General features: G+C 33.8%; 1 protein-coding gene across 4 annotated transcripts in view; it reads right to left on the bottom strand.

Annotated features, from left to right (window-relative positions):
* RPGRIP1L (RPGRIP1 like) overlaps positions 1-24047 on the bottom strand; it is a 91292-nt gene that overhangs the window by 63341 nt on the left and 3904 nt on the right. For all 4 annotated transcript variants that reach the window (XM_031458434.2, XM_031458436.2, XM_031458435.2 and 1 more), the window contains exons 3-9: positions 23451-23595; positions 20017-20315; positions 16766-16868; positions 15301-15444; positions 6271-6376; positions 4114-4260; positions 2730-2803 (exon numbers count right to left, since the gene is read on the bottom strand). In XM_031458434.2, the coding sequence (XP_031314294.1) occupies positions 2730-2803; positions 4114-4260; positions 6271-6376; positions 15301-15444; positions 16766-16868; positions 20017-20315; positions 23451-23595 (1018 nt within the window). The remainder of the gene's footprint in view (positions 1-2729; positions 2804-4113; positions 4261-6270; positions 6377-15300; positions 15445-16765; positions 16869-20016; positions 20316-23450; positions 23596-24047) is intronic.

The raw sequence follows: 24047 nt of genomic DNA, 5'->3' as shown, positions 1-24047 counted from the left end.
ATATTAACTTCAAAAATGGGACACAACATAAATATATTATAGTATAGAATGTCTCTCTGATCAAATAGATTTAATTGCAAAAATTTTATTCTGAATTTTTTAAATGAACATTCCTTAAAGTTATACTTATTTCTTGGCATTGTATCAAAAATATTTTAATACATTAAAAACAGTTCATACCAAATACTTACATGAGGATTTTATCTTACCAGATGATTCTCTAATATGTCATATGTCAAGTAATAAACAATTTCAAAATATCACTTGAAAAAGGAAGATGAGAATGCAATCTGCAAATCACATTTTTCTCCTGAAAACTTGCCAATTTTGAATAACAAACAAATGCTTTCCTTTAAAAACATGCTATCACTATGACTAACCAAGCAAGGAATAAGTGTAATTTGTGATGAGCATTAGTTATTGGTAATGATGAAAAACATCGCCATGAAATACAAGAGCTGTAAAGAATCTTAGGGAGGATGTTGATTTTTGTAAAGTTTTTCCAACCATGCTTCTGAAAACATATTATATATGAAAAAAATTGTGTCAGAGAATTTTATAGTTCTATTTACTATCATGTGTGCTTGCTGGGTTTTGTGCCTAAGTGACTTTTTTTGACACAAATGTTTTGACACTTATTATACACATTTACTTCCAAACACCTCACACAAAATTCAAGTATAAGCAGCATAATGAAGTCTGTTTTTAATGTGACAGGAAAAAAAGGTTGCTCAAGCATAAAACATTAAAAAAAAACAACCCTTCAAAGTCAGATTTACACTCTTAGATCATCTTCTAATATGGAAAGATAAAGTTTCATGGTGATAAACTACATATGAGAAAAACATGTCTTTCTTAAAATTTCATTTATGCACCATTGCTAGCTAAGTTTAATGTTTTTAATTACAAGAAAGTATGTTCAGTAAATCCTCAAATTGGGGGTAAGTAGAAAATGTATAAGTAATGATTAAATGGCACTTATTTTCATATATTAAGACCATGTTAAATTATTTGAAATTACAAGATGTTGAAGATAAATATAAATGAATAAAAATATGTGAATTTATGACAGTTGTTATTCCATGAATGTTTCCCTTTCTCATACACAATTTTCCATTGCAATCAAAAATCAGAGGGATAGTAAGGTGCAGGGAAAAAAAATTCAAGTTTTAGAGTCAAAAGAAATAAGTTTTAGTACTGTGCTAGACTCTCAGCAAATGCCACATGACTGTCAAGTCTCCTAATTTTTCTTGAGTCTCAGTTCCCTCGTTTATAAGAGATGGGGATAACATCATTTTCTCTGTTATATATAATGTGGTGGCTGTGTGATTTGTACACTGAAATTTAAAATTTTCAAACACGTAACTACCAAATACTTAAGTACATAACAATATAAACCTATGTGTTGTTCTATAGAGATGGAAATACTGTAAAACAGGAGGTGTAAGAAATGCTTTTGGTAAAATTAACCAAGGCTGATGAGAGATGGACCAGAACAAAGCACGAGGGCCAAATCACCTGGAAGGGGGTCCAAGGCAAATCCCACCTAAAGATTTTCAGTCAGTCTAGCCTTGCTGGAGAGCCCCAGGTGTTACTTTAAGTGATGTCTGAACCTGCTGTTAGCCACCCTTAATATAATGAGCCACTCTGCAGAGATAATTAACACTAGTACAAGCGACATAGATGATGCATACCACTGGAATGAGATGTAACACTAATTTAGGTGTCTTTTCAAAGTCAACCAAAATCAGAGCCTCCCCTTACACTTTTTAGGTATGATTTCTTTAATTTACCAAAACTAAATTTAGTTTATAAAACATATCAAACATAAAACATAGACAATTAAAAAGTTAAAGGTATATCTGTAGATCAGATGGCTATTTTCTGGTGTTTCAAATATGATCCATGAGAAGTAACTGCTGAACACCAGCTCTAACATATATATTTCAATATATATAAAGTTTACTTTCATGTAAACTGATATGTATCATTTATCAGCATCATACACTGAAAAGACTTAAAAATACACACAGGCACACATCTGTATCACTTAACTAAATTTAACTGTGAAGCCGAATTTTATTGCTAACTTTATCAGAAGGGATTAATTTTTAAAATACCATAATTATGAAGCAGATTTAAAAAAGTGAAGCAGCTTTTTAACATTTATCTTAAGATAAAGATGCTTGTGTTTCTCTTTATAAGACACAGAAATAACTGTAAGTGAACACCTCTGCTTTTCCACCAACAGAATCACTCTCAGCTAATAGGCTGGACAGCCCAGTGGAGGAAACACAGGCTTGGAGAGACCAAAAGAGGTTCAAATACAAGCTTCATCACTTCCTAGCTTTAAGAACATAGGCAGATTTACTTAATCCTGTTTTCCTTTCATTGTCTGCAAAATGGACATTTATAAAATCTGCATTTCCAGGTTGTTGTGAGAAAGTTACAACAACTTATGTATTTAGCTTACAGTTTGTGTTCAATAAATGACAGTAGTTGTTACTGGCAACAAAGGGATATGGTTTTCTTAGTAACAGACTGCCACTCAGGTTAAAGAACTTACTACTAGGGCCTAAAAAAGCTTATTTTTCTTTTATAACATATATAGATTTCCTGCAATCATCTGTTGCTAATTGTTTGGTCAATATGAGGTATTCTGACATCCAATGCTTTGACAGAAAGATCTCAAACAAGAGAAGGAGAGAGCACATGGAATCATGGTTTACCTGTTATAAAGTTTATCATAGTTTTCCTTTAAAAGTTCCCGTTCCTTTTCCAAGTCATGAATTCTATCCTGAAGCTAAAATGAAAAAAAAAAATTACACATTAGGTGGTTATCATATAAAACCATGTGGGGGTTAAAAAAAAATGCAAGGAAGCTAACATGTTTCAGTCTTGATTTCTAACTTGCAGCTGCGAACTAGCCCACTTATATTGTCTGTATTTAATTTAGCACTAATTTTTTCCAAGTTGTTAAGTAAACATGAAATTAATATTTCTGTTTTAATTTAGTAGGAACGTATGCACTGCTTTATAGCAACATGTGCCAAAACTCAATAAAGAACGTGTTAAAAGCTTGCTGTTAAGTCTGAGGAAACATAATATTTTTTACTTTCCTCTCCAATGAATTTCATCATTACATTCATTTTGTATTTATTTCCATTTGGCCCCTCAAAATAAAAGGATGAAGTTTTCTTTTGGCTCATGGTTCAAAGTGTGTCAATTGCTATTTACTCTGAAGATACAATTTCTCATTTCACCTAGAATTTATTAAGAGCCAGTAGCACATCTTTTAAATGAACGAATAAATAAAATTGTACACCTTGTTTCATCCCGATGAATAATAGTTCTAGAAATAAAATCAGGGTAATAATTATATCTTTATGACTAAAAGGTAGCTTTCTGTATTTATTTCTAGTATTTAAGTTTCATTCACCAGTATATTTTACTGTTACAACCTTTTCCCATGGATCAGAGTACTCTTAAAATTCATTCCATTTTCAGAATTCTCTTTTGATGCTAGTATACGACACCATAAAAGATTCTTCCAAGACGAGAACAGAAGGTAGGCATCTTATTTCATTTCCATTCTCTTTAAGAACAAGTTTAACAGCCTACAGAAAAAGATTGTGCTGGCTGGGAGACATGAGAAGCAACACGAATAGGAAGATGAGTTTTTAAACAACTTCCTAGAAAAAAAAACAATTTCACAAACTTGCTGATGCTGGGAAGAACATCCTTCTCCTTAGAAACAGACATATTCCTATAATTGTTCTGATATCTCCAATGACTAATAAGTTGTTAAGGCTGAGAAAGTTAAGTTCCACAGGTAATCCTGCAACCATTTAAAAATGTTATGGGTTTCTTTTCCCTCAAGGATCCTTAATCCTTTAGATAAATAGTGGGTCTCAGCACACTTGCAAGGATTTTTAAGCACCAATTTGCCATGCACGTAATATACTGACTATATTTTGCTGTGCTCAGAGTGTCATGCATGTAATTTAGGATTTTAAAGCCAATGTAATATTTGAAATGTCTCTATTTTACTTTTCCAAAACAGTTCCAGAGAAGTTTTAATGCAATGGATGGCTAAACTCTTTCAGAGCTTACCTCCTCTATTCTCCTTTCAGAAAACGTTATGGATCGCAATTGTTTCTCAAGACTGCAGCATTTTAAACGCTGCTCTTTAAGTTGCATATTTAGCTCATCTCCATTTGCCATCAAGGCATCATGGCTGATCCTGAGAGTTTTTTGCTTCTGAAAAAGAAAAAGGAAATCCTTTCAAAATTATTTTCAGATTCTGCTTTGAATGAACGATTACCATTCCATAAATGAATTTACTCCTGAAGTTCATGTTACACAGTTTATCTCGACCTCACAATGTATATATGTTACTGTCTTAATATGCTATTATACAGTGTACAGTTTCTCCGTAAAAGGCACTCTTGACCAAAGTGTATCATGAGGAAGAAAATAGTTTAGCACAGAGTCATACTATGCAAACTGTTTTTGTCTTTGTTTTATTTCCTACTCGTTTTTTGACTTGTTAATAGTGACTACTGAGTAAATTAGTTTTAGTAATTAATTTTTTTTTCTTTTTGCTGCGCTCAGAGTGGCTGGACATGCTGTCTAAAAATGTTGCTGCATGGGTTAAAAATAAATGCTGACCACAGATATTCAAACTGAAAAGATTTGTCACACCATAAAAACAGCCAGCTTCTAATTTTAATACACTTAAGTCAAAAATTTCAATTCAGTAAAATAGTTACTGAAGTCTCCTTAACTTTTAAAATTGACTTGGAGGGGAAGGATATAGCTCAACTGGTAGAGCGCATACTTAGCATGTGTGAGGTTCTGGGTTCAATCCTGGTACCTCCTCTTAAAAAAGTAAATAAATAAGCCTAATTACTCCCCCTTCAATTGACTTATTTATGAATATGTCTTAAATTCAATTTTATATACTTAAATGCCACATACTTTTTTTTTTTACAAATAAAAAGGTGATTATACTAAAGTATTTTCAGAGTCCATATGACCATAACATATAATATCTCATCTGCTAATTAAAATCACTAAACTACTGAAGTTCTTCAATTATTTAAAAGAAACATGGGTGTTGAGCCACTTAACTGCTATTTTTGTTACTCTTGGTATGATTATAGAATACTACCTTTAACTAGCTTTCTCTGGGCTTTCTGCCTTATTGAAGCTGTTGGTCTGAACTTCTCAAATCTTTACCCACTGTCAATCCCAAAAGAGGTACCTGTGCTATCGAAGACACTTGCTATTCATGGTATTTAAACAAATACCTTGAGTCACTGTTAAATGGAAAGCAAAACAGTTGAAGTGATAAAAGAATGCAAAAATCACTTTTTAATTCCCTTCTTTTTAGATTTATTTCAACTATCTGTATTTTTAATCTTTTTCCTGCAAGGATGGAAAACACGACCCAGAGCACGGTTTAAAAATATTTATCTCATTCAATAGTGAATTTAGGCTTCAGATGACCTTATGCTTTGCAACACTTTACTGCTTTCCTTGTTTCAGTACTTCAAAGAAAGTACTGCTTAATATGAATTCTGCTCATCTGGAATGTTTTGGAGTTCATTAATTCCAGAACCCATGTTAATTATGCAGTGCTAATAAATAGGAGCTCTCTGATGGCACATTCCTGTGGGGCCACAGTTCTTGTTAAAACAACCATGGGGATAAAAGTCCTAAGTATTGTCAACCTGAAAGGTTAGGATTAAAAAAAATAATAACACTAACAGTTGTCAAGATGGGTATTCAAACATTTTCTGATACTGGTAGTGACAAAACAAAACACCACATATCAAAAAAGATTTAACAAAACCTGATTACTGACCTACTCATTACCTGGATCTATCTTGGATATTTCAGAAATGCTTAGAACTGAAGATATATGCAAATACATCTAAACCTTCAGTGCTATGTGCCCACAGGATTTCAGTCAAAAGGAGTTAAAAATAACTTTTCTGGACATGAGATGATTTATGATAAATGTGCTTATTATTTTAAGATGACACAGCTATTTATAAAAAATCCAAGCAGTTAGTTATTTCTTTAGTTACTAAGTAATAAATAACTAACAATATATGAAGTGAAATTATACACACTCGAGAATAAGAAGGGCAATCTTTAAAAGTTACTTTTTAGTGTTATGACCATTCTACTTAAAAAAAAACCATGAACTCTATTTTTGAAACTTTGCATCTATGTATCACCATAATAAAATAATCACAGTACCTCTTGAAGCTGAATAAATTTTCCTTCCATTACTGAAAGAGCATTGCTTTTCTCCACTAGCTGCTTATGAAGCTTAATCATTTCTACGTTGTCCCGAATGTTTGACCTTCAAACGATGTATTTAAGAAAAAGAGAGAGAATAAAAAATGTAAGACAGAAGGAAAATAGTCTGTCGTGGGACTACAATTTTTCACTGTACGTTACCTAGAAAAAAATTTACACTTGCATTATCAGTCACTGAGGTTTTTAGCTTATTACACCTTCTAAGGATAGATTTATTGTTTAAAACCAACCAAGAATCATTCTTGAACTTTCCTTAATTCATAGACTCTCAGAGTTTGAAGGGAGCCCCAAATTTAATGACTTCTATCACCTCTACAACAAGGGATAATACGAATTTAAAATCATTTTCCAGTGTCCTGAAAGATGGCGCAAAAGGCCATCGGTCTTTAGCACAGCCATTGTTCCACCACCAAACTGCTTATTTTAAGGACGACTATCATACCACTTTTCACTAAATGAAAACGTGCAATACAGCCACTCATCTTCCCACCACTCCCTCAAAACAAATGGTATCATAAGATTACCATTTATTGGCGTTTCCTCCTGGAGTTCAGACTTTCCAAAATATTTCCAAAAAAAGTGACTTAGCATTTTATACTAATAATGCCCAAAGCTGGCATTTAAATATGTTGCAGATGTGCCTTTAGCTGTAAGAGATCATTTAACGTCCACAGGGTATATAGAAACTCTATATCCTGCAATACTAGTTTGTATTTTTCCTACTGAGATTAAAGCAAATGTAGAATTTAACAGGAAGATCTTGTTAAAGGTTAATCATAGATCTAAATGAGTCCCTGTTTTCAAAAGGCATTTATTTTCCTGACAGAGAAAGGTTCCTTAATTTCATATGTTTTACATTCAAAAGTATTTTAAAAATTGTGAAGCTTGGTTTTAGACTTCATCTTTTAAGAAAAAATAAACATAAAAATTTTAAGTTCAGAAAATTATTTCAGTATTTAAAGTGAGCAATTTTACTTCCAAAACTTACTAGTATACACATATTGGAAAAATTGTCACAATGCCCTATTGGAGCCAGAAAATGGACTACAAAGCTCACACATCTGTAAACCAGCTGAGGACTTGAAATACTTAATTTTCCTCTTTGATATTTGAAAGTTCATTGTATTTTGGCATCGGACAGTTAGTTGTCTTCACACAGAAGATAAACAAGTCCAAGAACCTGGATCTTGCCCAGGGTACAGTCTTAACACAATGTTAAAATAATTGTGTGTCTAAAACATGTTATCTAGTAGTTCTGAGCACACAGTCAACAGTGCACTCACTAACATTCCCTCAGTATTATTTTTACTCACTAAAAAAACTATGAAGGGAAAATATATTGTGAATAGGAAGAAAATATTCATATTTTTCTATATTAAAAAGTCAAAATAGAATTTATCTGTCTTCCCCAGAACTACTTGGTTTGACTAATCCACAGAGTGACATTTATTGATACAAAAGGACAGAATACTATTCAAGTAATTTCAACTCTTATATTTTCAGCAGTATCTGATATTTTATTATACTTGTTTTTAGCATGTAAATATTTTCAAGAAGATATATATATAAATGAGATATGTTTGAATAATAACTATTACTTGATGATAGTAACAAAAAAGCCCCAATAACCCATCTGCCACATAGGGTCATAGAAATAGCAGGTTTTCATTTTGAATTTTCTTTGTAAGGCAAAGGCTAGTAAGTATCTTTCAAAAATTTTCACTGGTCTAATTGGTGGATACTTTCTTAAATATTTTCCTAAAGTCTCTGGAGTTTAAACTTTTCAAAATATTGCCAAGAAAGCTGACTTAGTATTTTATACTAATGAGGCCCAACAAGTGGGCACAAATACAACAGAAGTTGTATTTAGGAAACAGCAATAATAATGCGGTACTTTAAAAAAAAAAAGTCAGTTTGCTAGATTGCACCTATTCTGGGTCAATACAACACTTGAAAGTCTTTAAGTGCTGTAAAGTGTCAGTTTTAGGGGCTTTATAGATAATAGCCATTATTATGATTTTTGATGGAACAATGAGAAGAAAAGGATAACTTGCTGTTAAGCTGAAAGTGCTGAGTCAATGATACAAAGTACATTAAAGTTAAAAGCAACAGTGTGAAGAATGTGGTTTGGTCTTCAGGAAGGTGTACAAAGAAAAATGATCTGAAGCCTGCCAATCAATATTTTACATAAATGAAATGGTGAAAGAATGAGGGTGGATGTGAGAGAGGAAAGAGGGAAGGAGATGTCAGAGAAAGCTGACAAGGAGCGTGAGAAGGATGCTGGAGGCAAGAAGGGGCTAGAGTCATTGCTAAGTGGCCCATCCTAGATCTCTCCGCATGTAGAGGAAGGCCTCCAGCTGGTTTTCTTTGAAGGACAGAGACAGGGCGAATTTTACGAGCAATATTTCAAGTGATTGCCACATAAGATTTTCCTGCCCTGTTCCACGCACTATGAAGGGAACATCAAATCTTCAGGATGAAGACATTTGAACAGCAAGAACAATGCATAGTAAAAACAGTCAGATGAACTCTGACAGTCATGCACCAAATCATACATGCTGCATTACACATGGTGAAATGATCTGCAAACAGATATCAAGCATACTAATTAAATACCTTGTAAAAATAAATTTCTTCTATTTTTCAACAAAGATTTTGAAAAAATTATGAACATTAAGTTGGAAAGTATAGTTTCTTTTCTTTCTTTTTCTTTTTTTAAAAGACATATTATTTAGAATCATAATCATATCTTCTTAAAACTATGAGAAGAGCTGTTGGCCCATCTCTAAGATTAAAAACAAACTGAAATAAATTAGATTTTATGTTGAAAAAGTAATCCAGCTCAAAAACCTATGTGCCAAGTTTCTCTCACATAATTTGAAACAGTCAAGTAATAAACTCTGAAAGAGGAATTTCTAATGGAAGCCTTGAAAACACTTGACTCCGGCTTTGCTACTGGGTGCCATAATAAATCCAGAAACTTAAAACCTCAGATACACTGGAGAAGGAAAAACTTTCAGTGCTGCTATGTAATGTATAGTCTAATATGAAAGCTTAAGAAGCCAAAATCTTTTGCTCCAGTGAAAGTTTCTTATACTTCATTTCCCAGGCATAAAACTCTCCCCAGGCCCCCAGTCAGAATTTCATTCTTTGCTGCAGTACAGATTATGAATGCTAAAAAAAGGCTTCTTGATTTTTTTGAGGCAAAATATTATAATGTAGTACTTAACACCATTTAGAAGAGAGGGCTTTAGAATACAAAAACTAGGCTATGAGATTCTGGAAAGTTGTTAGGTAAGATATTTATAAGACAGAACGAAGAGGTCCTTTTCGAGTAACAGTTTTAGGCTGACTAAGTTTAGGGCATAAGGCTGAAACAATCTAAGGATTAAGGAATCCTATACGGTTTTTTTTTTTTTTTTTTAATAGTGGCAGACATTCTGCAAGTGTATTGTTGAAAGAAGTGTCAGTCATTCATAGCTCTTACTAGGGATACACAGATAACAATCAAGGTATCACTTCTGAATAGGATTGCAGGAGGTTGCTAGTAAATTAAATGGAATAAGCTTCACTAAAATAGCTAAGAAGTCTATTTGAAAGGTAATGACTTTGCTCAAAACTGTTACTTTAGTTCCTAGATGAAAATAATGCTCTCTGATTTAAGATTGTGTAAAGGAAAAAATTTGTCTCTATGTTTATTTGCCTCTGGATTATATCTTTCTTGTGCTGTTGGCTAAAAATATAAATCAGAACTCAGTATTTTCTTATTGTCAACCTCCCCCAGCTCCAAGGAATGGAGGGGAACAGTTATGCAGAGCTTTCTACATATATATAATTACACTCTTCTGAAAATTGAGGGAGCACTCCCAAGGACAAGTTGGGAACAGGAAGAACCCAAATCCTGGCTCATCTTCTCAAGGGGATCATTTTGAAGATCAAGTTTAATGGATTCCAACTAGAAATGGGAATCTGAGAATTATATTCAATATATCAAAAAGCCCAACGGGAAATGTAGATTTACTGGCAATTAAGTTACAAAAGTGAACTCAAGGTTTATATTGTTTTTATTTTTTGACAGAATTATACCAAATCAGTGCAGTAACACAGGCTACTTCTCAATTATCAGAAGCAATGATTGGCATCATACAGGTCTTGGATGAAAAAAAGAAGTACAAACTGACTGAATTAATACAAACTGCTTATTTAGCAGACAAATCTTTCAGAATCACAGGTCCCTGGAGATAAAAGCTGCTGTTTGTTTAAAGGGTAAGGAACCATTTAGTCATTTCAATCTCTTCATTTCACAGTTGAGGTAGCTAACTGAGGCTTAGAGAAGGAAAGAATTTGGCTAGAGTCCTTATGGGAGGGAGCCAGGCCTAACAGAGAAATTCTTCCCACTCCTTTGAGTTGCTTCCTTCCTCCAAGATGTTCCTAAGTTTTAGCTTTCTCTCCACTCTCACATACACAGTAATACTTTAGTTTCTATTAAATGTGATAATTTCTGTGGTTTAAATAAAGTGCTTGGAAAATATGCCAGGCAACTATCACACACACAAAAATCTTAGATAACATTAATAATAAAAAAAATAGGATAAAAGAAATAGTATTTGAATGTGATATTTTTCATTAGGCAAATTCGAAGGTATTCAAAACAACAGTAAGAACTTGAATATATTTTTTTTAAATGACAGATCACTTCCTTGTGTAATAATAATGTTTGCATGGTTATCCCTGGCCCCAGTTATCCTTCTATCCGAGAACCAGATGTGCCCTCTAAATTAGGGGGCTGGGCAATCAGACAAATCCAAACTGAGGGGCATTCAGCAAACAACTATCAATGGGCTGAAAAAGACGGGGGAACCACTCTAGAATAAGGGAAACCTAAAAGACACAATAATTAAATACAATACATGACACATGATTGTATATGAGACCAAAACAAAGCAAAACAAAATAAAAATAGCTGTTTAAAAAAAAGCTATAAAGGCCATTATTGGGACAATTGGGAAATTTGAATATGGTCTGTGTAGTTAGATGATCCTACTGTTTCATTCCTTGTTAAATGTCCTGAATGTGTGATAGTTGTACTGTGGTTATGTAGGAGGATGTCCTTGTTCCTAGAAGATGCTTTGAAGTGTAGAGAAGCAGATGTGATAAATGCGCCTAACTCTGAGAGAGAGAAAGAGAGAGAGACTGAGAGAAAGAGGAGGAAGTGTGAGGGAGGGAGATGGGCTTGTGCCTGAGCTGGCAGAATGCAGAGCAGGCTGTGTCATTCACAGACATGCCAAGGGGTGAAAGGTATGTGAGTCTTCATGCTACTGTTCTTACAACTTTGCTGTAGGTTTGCCATTTTTCAAAATGAAAAGTTGGGGAGGAACTCAGAGCGCCAGGAAGTAATCCACGTCTGTGCACAGCTGGAAAGATGGAGCCCCTAAAGCCAAGCTGCTTCTTATGCTGTGTGGCTGCAAAAGGCCTCTGTGTCTTAAGATTTGACAGTGTGCTGTCAACCAAAGGGAATAGGGCAAGTCAGTGCCTGAAATATTTATGGGTTAAATTTCCTCCATTGGGACATTATGGCACTTACATGATTTTTAATTAAGAAGGTAAACATCCTAACATTTACTTTAAAAAAAAATAACCACTTAGCACAAACTAGTTACACATTTGGTAAGAGTATAAATATTTTTGGAGTTGAAAAAGTCAATAAAAGGTAAAATCATCCTGATTTTAATGTTCATGTACATGTGTTCACTGGTTACTGCTTTGCATTTAATTTAAGACGGCCTTTCTAATAAGCAGAAAATGTGCATTTTTATATTGTTTAAATTTTAATATGGATTTTTGTTCAAAACAGCACAGACATTCAGGCTACTTGTAAATGATACAAGATTTTTTGCTAATGAGGCATTATGTAGAACATATGCAAAAATCACAACTCAGTCTTCCAAAATAGACCACAATAACAGGAAAAAACATGATTTTAATAAAAAAGAGCAGCACTAGGCTTTTACTTCAAAGCAATTAAGGGCTTTGGATAACCAAAAGTTTATGTCAAGCCGATGCCAAACCAAACTGGTCTATTAAACACATGCTACGAAGAGTTTCTGTAATATTCTGTGAAAAGGCTCTTTGCCATAAATATCCAGCACCGCACTCTGAAGACTACAACTACGTTAGGTTCATGTTTGAGAACAAGGAGTCCAACATTCAGATCAGACTTCTAGAGTTTCAAATCTGAAATAATGTATCCATGAAAGAGAAGTTTAAATATGTTTTCCATTTTGTGATTTTTCTCTACAGTAAATTATATCAAGTTTTATACTCTCCCCAACATTTTTCAACAGGTTTCCATTAGTCTCAAAAAAATTGCTGTTACACATAAAATTTTGAGCTATGTGTAAACATATAAGAAAAAAAGACTTGAAGGCCCTAATTTGAAGTCATTCCTTCAGTTTTCAACAACTGCATTTCACGAAACAATATGTTATTCACCACTGGTACTGTCCTTCTAAGCAAATAACCTGTAGTTTTCAATTTTATAAAATCTGTGAGGTAGGGTACAAATTGGTTTATTTCTTTGGTCTCTGCAACAAAAGTTTCTTTACCTGTAATACTCATTTTGTCTCTACTTCTAATTTTTGATGTGACAAAAAATAGACTACTATGGAGTGAATAATATAGTCCCCTCTGTAAGGCCTCAGTTTAATTTTTTTCTTTTTTTGTGTGGGGGAGGGGGAGATAATTAGGTTTATTTATTTATTTGTTTATTTTTAATGGAGGTACTGGGGATTGAACCCAGGACCTCCTGCATTCTAAGCATGCACTCTACCACTTGAACTATACACTCCCTTTGGCCTCAGTTTAATTTTTAAGGTAAACCCTTCTATGTGTATATATGTTGATGTCTCTTGCTGACAATATTTACAGTTTAAAATATGTGGGCCCTTCTATCACTCTATTTCTTCTGCTGTTCGAGTCCTAGGATTGAAGGCCTTTTGGATCTCCCTTTTAACTAACACTGAAAACTCTAGTTCTCAGATGATCATACCCCTTTGAAAGAAGGAATGGCCAACCCAAGGTCCATCTTACTCTTTGGGAATTTAAGAAATAAACAGAGAAAGTAGTCTGATAACTGTACTCAGCTGTTGAGGAATGGGCTCCAAGCTTGGACTTGGCTTAAGTACAGAATTTTTATCTTCAGATAATATTTTAAATACAGGCTATTGGCAATTTACTAATAAGATCACCATATTCAGTGTAGGGTCTGGTCCTTCAGTACTGTTCCTCACAAGAAACCATTTCTGAGTTTTTCCAAGAAGGCTAACTTTAAATCAGTTCTTCTTAGGGGAATATGGATAATTTCTAGGTATTTAAAACCCTGGTTCAAAACCAGCATTCAAATTATATCCCCTAATACAAGTATAATTCTCAAAATTCATTTTTTTGTCTTGCACTTAGAAGGGTATATAAATGTCACTAAATATATAGAATTTCATTACATAATTTAATTTTACACATAACTTTTTTAGGAACAGAAATTATTAGAGATAATATTAACCTTTTAAATCTCTGAAATATAAAGCTTTATATATATTTTTAGCCCTTTTTTTTTTTAAAACAAACCTTCTATTATGCATCTTTTCTTAGCTTTTTAAAGTACTACCATGTAAGGTTAGCTTGTTGAAGGTGAATTAAACTCTTTTTTCAGAAGTGAAAAAGTGGAAAATCATACTTGGTTTTTCTAAATGGGAATCTAGCCACATGAGCCTGATATCCCTTGGAAAGGGAAAAAACAAATTAAGGATCTAGGTCTGGTTTTAAGAAATAGTAAGAGAGAAATAAAAGACACGTAAAAGAACAGTCAAATGCAACGTGCAGACCTCATTTGGATTCCAATTCAAACAAACAATAGAAATATATCTTCAGAGAAGTCTGACTATAAACAAGTTATTAGCTGATATTAAGGAATTGCTGTTAATTTCATGAGGCGTGATAAAGGCATGGTGGTTATGTTAAAAAATTCCTTATCAGACATATATATATATATATAATATATATAAAAATAAATATAGATACTGAAGCATTTACAGGTGTGATGACATGATATGTGGCAGGGGCTAATTAATTTAAGAAAAGGAAGGTGAAGGGATTGATGAAACAAGATTGGTTAACATGTTGGTAATTGTTAAAGCTGAGTGATGGGTACATGGGATTTCAATACACTACTCTCTCTACTTTTGGGTATGCTTGGCCCAAACAAAGAAACAAAAAGAAAAGAAAAGGGCTGCAAAGGAAGAAAATAATTCAAGAAAGAATATGGTAGAAAGATAGTCTTGTTGGAAGTACAAGGTGGAAGTACAAAATGAGAGAAGAGGTATCAGGAACCAAAAAACAACAAGGAAGGATGGGAAAGAAAATATTGTATGTTATCTCACATCAAAAATGAAGAGGCAGCAAGGAGACTGCGGAAGGGCCCCACTGTCTCCCTAACGATCAGCAGAATTCAATGCAAACTTTGAATATTAGGAGAGCTGATATCTTTACAGGATGTAAAAAAAAAACATGTACTGTATTATGGAATTTATTACCTTTTAAGGTTGAAAAAAAATTTACTATCTTATTAAGGTTTAGTAAGGCTGGACTTCTTCACAAGGTATGCCAACAACTAAGTCTTTGTCACACACATTTTTCTTGGTAGGTGCAATCAAATGGTATCAGAACTTCCTACAGGCTTGGCAAATGGAGCAAATGAGCAGAGGAAACAAGATGAGGCAGAGTGGGTTAGGGAAAAATGTCCTTACACTTGAGTTGCTGATAGTAGTTAGCAGGTCCTGAGCAGGCTTATATGAAGAATGTTAAGGAAAAACATGATTTTTAAGTAGACTAGACTTATCCTTCTATGGCACATGATAAAGTATTTTAAACTAATTTTGACCTTATCAAAGTGATATTTCTGTTTTAACATACCTTTGATCTGTAGCCTGCTGTTCTCGAAGCTGAAGAAGAGATAACTCAATTTCATTTTCTTTCCTCCTCAACTGAGTTTTCAGGATCTCAGCCAAGTGCTCTAACTCTTCTATCTGGCCTCTCTGTGACTGAATAACATTTTCTCTGAAATAAAGAATCTTTACAAGAATTTGTAGTTTGAGGAAAAATCTGCAGTATGTAAGATCAGTACAAAGAAAGTGTTTCATAATAAAAAGCAAGCATAAGTTAAAAATTTTAGCTTAAGTGCCTCTGGACATGGTGAAATAGTAGCAGATTAAATGTGATGATCTGGAAGTATATACAGAAGAATTCTACGTGTTGCTCTGTATAAGATAATGTCCTAGGTAACGGACTGGACTTCAGTTCAATTCAATTCAGTATTTATTGGCCACCTGCAATGTGCTCTATGACCTGGTCATCTTCAGATAATTCATATGCCTTTGTTCTTTCAGTATGACCACACAAATGAACTAAATGAACAGAACCAGTTATACCACGCAAATAAACACTTCACAGAGAGATGGCAAGAAATTTGCAAAACACAACTAGCTTAGTGGTCTCTGGCTTCTATTTCATTTCTACCATGCCTGGCAGCATCCCAGTGTAATGAGCCTCAAAAAACTGGTCTGAAATCTGGCTTTTCAGCTAACTAACCAGTAACATAATTAGGTCTAGCCTTTTAATTTTATTCTCTTACAGGTTAATCATGATTATACCTGGTATTTAAAATATTCAAAAGAAAAAAAATTCAAGCCTATTTTATTCCCAAGCAGCTATTCAAAGTAGGATACTCTTTGTCTCATGTTTTCTTTCCTCGCTCAGAATTGTGACTTTTTGATGATCCAGGCAAAGGCCTGTAGATAAGGTAGAACCTTATCTTCATTTGTGTGACTTACGGACACTGAAATCATCATAAGGCTTTGATTAACTGGAAAAGTAAGCTCAATGTGGCAGAAGTAACTTTTCTGAAACCACAATATGATGAAGAATGCAGTACCGTAGAATCATAGTGAAACAAAATCTGAAATCCATATGTATTTGATAGCTCCAAACTTTTAAGCCACTCCCAATTTTTTTAAACACAAAAAGGCCAATTAATTTGTGATCTAAAAAAAAAAAATTACCTGCAATTCTTCTGAGAATGAAAATGTTGCCTCTAAAGCTTATATACTATGCTAATGACTGGGCTTTATGCCATTCCTTTGGGGGTAAAATTATAATAAAGAGAACTATTCTCTAAAGGCGTCCATTGATGCAGTAGGTTACGTTGTTCATTTTCCTCATTTTACTGGAAACATGTTATGTAATATCTGTTCTTACCCCACAGATCTAGCTGTACTTCAATGGAGCAAATTATCTGTACATAAACCAATTTCGTTTAAAACAAAGGGAAGGGAGGGATCAATAGGCAATGTTCTATAAAGACCACAAAAAGAATACGTACAAATTTCGTATTTCTCCTCTGGCTTCTTCAAGTAAACTGTTGCCATATTTTGTAGGCATGGGTTGCAGAGTTTCTGCTACATCTTTTTCTTGGAATTTAATACCTGAAGATAATAAGATTACAGAAGTGAAGTTAGAAAGGAAAGACCCTTGATTTGCTATCATAAGGACATGTGTAACATAATAAAGTCTCTTAAGTACTGTGAGATATGTACTCTATTTAGTACAGAGAATCAGACATATGTTGCCAAAGGAACTGTTAGATCTCAGGCACCAGCTGGCGTTAAATAAAACATAGCAGCAAGTATTGGCCACTTAACAAATTCTACTGTAGAAACCAAATTACCCAGAAATAGGTTCACTTACCTCAGATTTAGGACTCCTGAAGTAAATTCTGAAAGAACTAAAGTTTTAACTTTAGGTCTTTATAATATAAACTGAGGTGTGAAAGAAAAAGTTTTCAAAAACTTAATCTTTTTTTTATTATTTATGATAAAGGTTTTTTTTGATTTTTAAATTACTCACTCACACCCCTTGAACGTACATTTTGAACCTTATTTTCATTTGTGTGATTCATAGATACTGCGAGTGTTAAGTCAAAATGTCTCCTGTACTTTGATTTATTCTAACTCAATAAGGAAATCCATATTTAAACAAAGGTAATTTGAGAAAGGATCATCAATAGGATTCCTTTAAATAAAACATTTTGCTGTTGCACTTAAAATGTAATTTTTCCTATAAAAATAGTTACATGCAATTTTATAAGCCTGGTCCCATTGTTAAAAATGAGACATACTTTTATTTATAGGAGTTACTTTACACTTAGAAGATAACGGAATTACTAGCTTGAGGTAAATAAAATATGACACATAATTTAGATTTTTTTAAATGTAGAATATAAAGGTCAGAAAAAAATTCATTCTCTTAAGAAAAGTTTACTTTTTAAAAATGAAAACTGTAATTAGGAATGATGGAACTGTTATTTGCTATTTCCAAAACTTTCAATGTTTATTGCTATAATCCAGTCTAAAGAACAGAACAGCCTTTGCCTAAAACATTACAGTAGCTTACTGTGTTAAAATTCGCCAATTATATTATTTTGGCAGTAATAGTCATTCTTAAGCTTTTCTACATAAATCATGGAAACACTGAACATCACTACTGGAATTAAAAAAAAACACTATACTCAAAAAATTGCTTAGAATTTATAGTATCATGGTGATTTTCCAATAGTTACACTTTAAAATGTATACACTTTGTACAAATCTTTCTATTGGTTCTTCACAATAAGAATTGTTTCTACATTACATTGATCACATCTTAAGCGAGTATTTCCTGTTTATCCTATTTATCCCAAGAAGCACAAGCAGGAAAGGACATTTGCACAGCAGCTTTAGGGGTAAGGCTGCTTGTGGCCCAAGAGGGTCTGGGTTCTCATCCAGCCCCTAGTTCTGACAAGTCTGGCCTAATTCCCAGCCCCAAAGGTGATTTTGAAGAGTCTATTAAGGCTACTAAGATATCAACCTTGATAATGATGCCTCAAGTTTACCCAGAAAGACAGTACTTAGGAAAGTGTTCATCACTATTTAGTGCTTTGTGCAACTTGTATGTCCTGGACTCCGTACCAAACAGTGAAAAAGGTCCGAATTACTAAGAGTGTAAACACGAGGAGAAATTTAATCTACACAGTCACATTTTAAGAACTCTCTTGTTCTGTGGCTCTTCTATAGGCAGGAACTTCCATCAAACTCTCCTGTTTAAACAGCAACCCACAGCCCTAGTTAGCTGGCCATGCTCATCTCATATTTGGGCATCGCTTTTATTTAGCATAAAAGACCCTGCAGACCGCAGAGGTCATCTTTATCAACAACAGTCAAAGATGATAAAACTAAAGTTCAGAGACGATAAACGACTTTTAAAAGGTAAAATATATTTTTGTACGTTACTGTGGACCTACCATCTCCTGCCCTTTTTTCTAATCTGGTGTTATCACTCCATTTTACAGACAAGGAAGATGAGGCTCTGGGAAGTCAAGTGCTCCCTTCCATGTAGAAAGTTAATTAGTGGCAGAATGTATTTTCTGATTTATAATTCACTATGATTACTTTGGTTATATTCAAAGTCCATTGCCAATCTCACATAGCTGGGAGTTGCCAAGCCCTTTCATCCTGCAGCTGCCTCCTGCCTGCGTGGAGGCCTTATTGACTTCAAAGGGACTCTGTCTAGGGAACAGATAGTGTTAACATTTTGGCTTGGAAAAAAAAAAATAGAACAAATTTTTCTTTCTGTTCAGATGGTGTTTTTTGTTCTCTCAATGAACTGAAAGTTTTACATGATTTTTTTATTTCCTTAGAAATGTTTGGTTTTTATGTGAAGCATATTCCAAACGAAGATGAATTAGAGCTAAAATCTTATTTCCTTCCCTCGTAGTGGAAATGAAAAAAACTTACTTAAAAATATTTATTGACTTTTGCTTCATTATAAATAAAGTTTGTGTGTGGATGGAGAGGATCAGGAATTTTTATTAGAAATATTTAGGTTCTGTCTATAGTATTGAGTCTTCTCTATGCAACTGAATTGCTTTGTAAGATGGGTAGATTTTAGGTGATTCATTTTCAAGATGAGGAAAGGGACCTACGATCATTTTTTGGAGATGGAAGAGAACTTTATGGTCACTTGCTTAAATCCTTTTATTTTCACATGTAAAGAAAACTCAAGTTCAGAATGATTAGGCTTGTCCAAGGTCACCAGATAGTAAGTAGAGGAGCAAGAACCCAACTTTTTAAAACCTTAATTGTGTGCACATTCCACTGTCAAGCTGCCTCCACACAATGAGAAAGATTTAAATAATTCTGTAAAATTTATAGAAGGCGTTTGGATGAAGAACTTAAGTGTGATCATTCAGAACAATACTGTGATCATGTAACTAGCTAGTGGTTTCTCCATTTGCCTAAGTCAATATGATTTACACCCATAATATAAAAAAAAAACTTCAACTCAATTCATATTTTAGGTAGCTTCATACATGCCTCTTCTATGAATTAGGATGAATTGTTATGTTCAATGTTTTAACTAGACAAACTTGAGCATGATCCAGTGACTCTTAACATGATTTTATCAAAGTCAAAAAAACCAATTTTTCTGTCCCTTTCTAAAGACACTTACAAACATGAATAATACAGCAACAAATCTGTGTGTGCAAAACAACCTGTGAAAACTTAAATTTAGGACTTAATGTAAGCTTTGCTTTACCTTTCCTGGGGCATTCCTGTAAGCCTGCATTTTCATTCGCTTTTCTACGCCCAGTGTTAACACGAGATTGCACATAACTGTATGGAGTTTGCCTGTAACCCTGGATCTGAAGTTGCTGTTTGGCTGAAATTAATCTGTTTTTGAGGGCTTCATTTTGTCTTTCAAGCTCATGAACTTTCTCTTGCAGCTGCTCAATCATTTCTTCCATTTCCACATCTCTTCCCAGCCGCTTGGGGCCGCCACCAACCCGCTCATATCTTTTCTTGTCATTAACTAGCCGTATTAACTTGGTGGCCATTCTAGGGAAATAATAAAAAGATGAAAAGGAATGTGAGAAGTCAGCATAAAATGCATTCTGTTGAAAGGAACATAATCACTGTGAAGACTTCAGTGCTGAACCTGAATAATAAATTTCAGGTTTTGATGTAACTATTACTGCCTGTGAAGAATCCTTTGATGATAATTGAAACCACTGGGCAACAATCTGCTTTATAGCACTGACAAATAACAGTTTCCTAAGGCTTATCATTTAAGGTTAGTAAAGAGAGGACACATATTTACTCCATATGTTTCTCAAATGCAATTTTTAACGCATGACCTTATGTAGGAATGCTGTATGCACTTAAATGTAGCTACAGATTGTGGATGTGGTGGGTTATATTTGCAAGCCACAATAAGTTAAAACTTTTCAAAAGTGTATTAAGGCTATGCAGCATTTAGGTGATACACTGTTTTCAGTTTCTCCAGGATTAAGATATATTACAAATACAAAAATATTAAGAGTGCATAGATAGATACGCACATATTAAAAGCCCAATGAAAAATTCAAAAGAAACCAAAATGCACCATTAAATGTTGCTTAGAGCTCGAGAAACATGCGAGTTTAATGGTAGAAAATAATTAGATACAAAAAGTATTATTTCAACGTTACTTTTAAATTTAGACGTACATTGTGCTTTTGACATCTCAGAGGTTTATACCTTTGATTCTTTTAAGTTTTGATAAAAACTGGTTAGACAGAACAAAAGACAGAAAGGGCACATGGGGGTGATGTAATATACATGTAAGGAAAACATGCTTGACAGTGAATGGAAAAATCTTGGCAGTACAAGAAAGAAAAGGTGGCTTTGATGAGAGACACAAGTTCAAGACTTTACAAAATTGGTCGCACATCTTCAATAGCTGATTCTAGTTTACAGTGAATCTATTTTTATAAAGACCCAGACAGGAGATTGAAAATAAAAACACACTTCATTTTTCTTTAAACGGGGTTTGCTTTATTTTAGCATGGTTATGGACAGAAGCTTTTACTTAAGAGAACAAAAGTGAAATAAAAAAAAATCCTTAATAGCTTTGGGATGTCATAGAACAACCTTTTCTTGCCCTAAGCAGAGTCCTCTGTAAAAGCGGTAGTCATACACGTCTATCTACACTTCTGGCTGTTCGGCCTCCAGCATGTGGCATCAGGGAGAGCTATGCATAACATAATCAGTTAAGATTGTTTTCTCTTTCCCTTGAGGCACATGCATTAAACATGCTTTATAAGGGATATAGGATAATAAAAACCAAGATCCAAGAGTACCACAAACACTCTAGTAAAATAATCAGTGGATTAGTTCCTCTTCCACCTAATCCAGACAATGATATATCATTGGGATATCTGGGCAGGTATCATAGCCCAACAGAGCCACACACTTACCTAGACCTTTAATGAGTTTAGGACCCTGAGCCCCTCCAAATGGCTTATCCAGAGAAATACGGTAGCCAACTAAATAAGATGTCAAGCTAAATATCTGACTCTTCTGTTACAGAAAAGACTTTCACAGAGATTACATTCAGAAGAAAGACACAGATTTAGAGCAGTCAACATCTAGAGAAAAATAAACAACCCCAATTTTTAAGGAAAGAAGAAGCACATCAATAGAGAGGCTTAAAATTCCTTCAAAGATATTCAAGTAAACTTTGTCAGGAAATATAAGATTGCATCTGTTTGTCCAGCAATAATTTTCATTTGATTATTTTATGATATTAATGAAATAAGTGATTGGGTAAAGTTTGAGTACTTAATTAGAAAGGTGTTTTATGAAATCTACATTTGTACTAAAGTAAGTGATTCTAATTATATCCTAAGGATAAATTTAAAGGCAATCCTTCCCATGTATCTAGGTAGTGTCAGTGGTGTGAAATTGAGAAGGAATTTAGAGCTTTGGGTCATAGTGGTCATTGGATCACTACTCTCAGGGCTGAGCTGAATAAAATCCCAGGAGGTTAAACAGCTTGAACATACCATAGGCTAGTGGCAGAGAGATAAAAGATCACATGCACACAACTTGACTCCTAGCCTAGTCCTTTTTCCATTAAACTACGTAGCTCATTATGATTTTCTGTTTTTTGGCTAGGACGAATTACTAATGAGGTCAAGGTTGTGAATTCAACTCTTTTACTCACCAATTAGGTTTACAACAAAAAGAATTGTTTAGTGGTCACAGACTAAATGTCTCATTCTGACAGGGTGATGGGCATGTTACTGGTCAGAAAAGGAACTGGGCAAGTTGAGTCACATGTCTTGAAAAAAGCCAGCATCATGACTCAAAATCCAACTCAAAGGAGAAGCCCTACACAAAGCAGGTCAGTGGGTCCTTGAAACAAAGTCCACAGAGTAGAAACTGACTAGAATCACTCCTTTAGAGGCTAAGTTCTAAGCAGAGAAAAACCCCTATCTTCTTTCTTCAGTGGCTACCTCACCTTTTCATTGAACCTAGAACAGGAATATAAGTCCCGACCTGTTCATGCTTATAAATGAGAATGAACTTTCAGTGCCACACATTCAGTAGATAGTCATAGTGTTTCTGAACAAGAAAGAATTAAAAATATCTATTCCTAATAAATAATCCCTGCAGAATTTTTTTGCATACAAAAGTGACACTATTAGTTCAGGAGCAGTAGACTCATCAAAATAAATACAGATTCTAGACTAATCCAAGGAAAGTTAAATATGTTCCAGATAGTGAAATGATGTTTTCATTAGGAAACCCCAAATCTTAAAGGAATATGCATTCTAACAAGTTAGAATAGCTAATTAGTTTTTAAAAGTTTCATTTCAAAATCAAGACTTGTAAAAAACAGATGTTTTGGCCATTTGCTTATTAAACTATAAATATTAAAGCAAAAGTTATTTAGAGATATGATACACTCATGGCACAACTATTAGCGCTTTCTCCAAATAGCAACTTCAGACATAATAAACACTCATAATCTTTTTGGTTTATGATTCTAGTTTGTAAGATTTTCCATTTTTAAAAATTGTATTTATTTACAACCTGCCTTGCTCCAAAAAAGATTCAAGGTGGGGTTTCCAATTAAGTTTATAGAAAAGCATATCCTCCAAACTTTACAGAGTCAGGAAAAAAAAGCTAAAAGCTTTTTATCATAACCTTTTAATTTTATCCTCTTGCTTGCGGGCATGTTGTTTAAGTAAAATGTTCTCATCATGCAAACGTAAAAATCTGTCTTCCAGTTCCTCACGACTGATACGTGACACTGCTTGGCGAGACTTCATTGTCGGTGTTGTTGAAGTTTCTGCAAAAATGCCAAGGTAATTAATAGTAGGATTACTTAAAATAGTCCCTAAAAATGATAACTGTTGATATTAACATAATCTTTGATGTACTCATCTCATATATTTTTCCTTTGTGACCTACAATTAAGACTGCTTTAGAAAATGTTATAGCATTGCTCATTTCACCAATTGGAGGTAAGAATAAAAATCCTTACTATTAATACTTTTATGCAATATTAAGGATTTGAGCAACAATAGTATCCAATCAAAAATGTATTCAAATAACCATCTTTAAGAATGTAAGATGGAACTCTGATTCCAAGAGTACTTTTCAGTTTATATGCTGAATGTTGAAAATACTAAAACTAAAAGTCAGGGTTTCTAAAAGTACTTTTTTTCCTCAGAAGGTAAGAGTTGTAACAATAACAGTATGATGAATATATTTTCCTGAGCTATGGGTGCTGGGTTATAG

The sequence above is a fragment of the Camelus dromedarius genome, chromosome 9 (assembly GCF_036321535.1).
Source record: "Camelus dromedarius isolate mCamDro1 chromosome 9, mCamDro1.pat, whole genome shotgun sequence".
In the NCBI taxonomy this organism is placed as follows: Eukaryota; Metazoa; Chordata; class Mammalia; order Artiodactyla; family Camelidae; genus Camelus; species Camelus dromedarius.
Note: the sequence above shows the minus strand (reverse complement) of the source record. Positions and strands in the feature narration are given on the sequence as shown.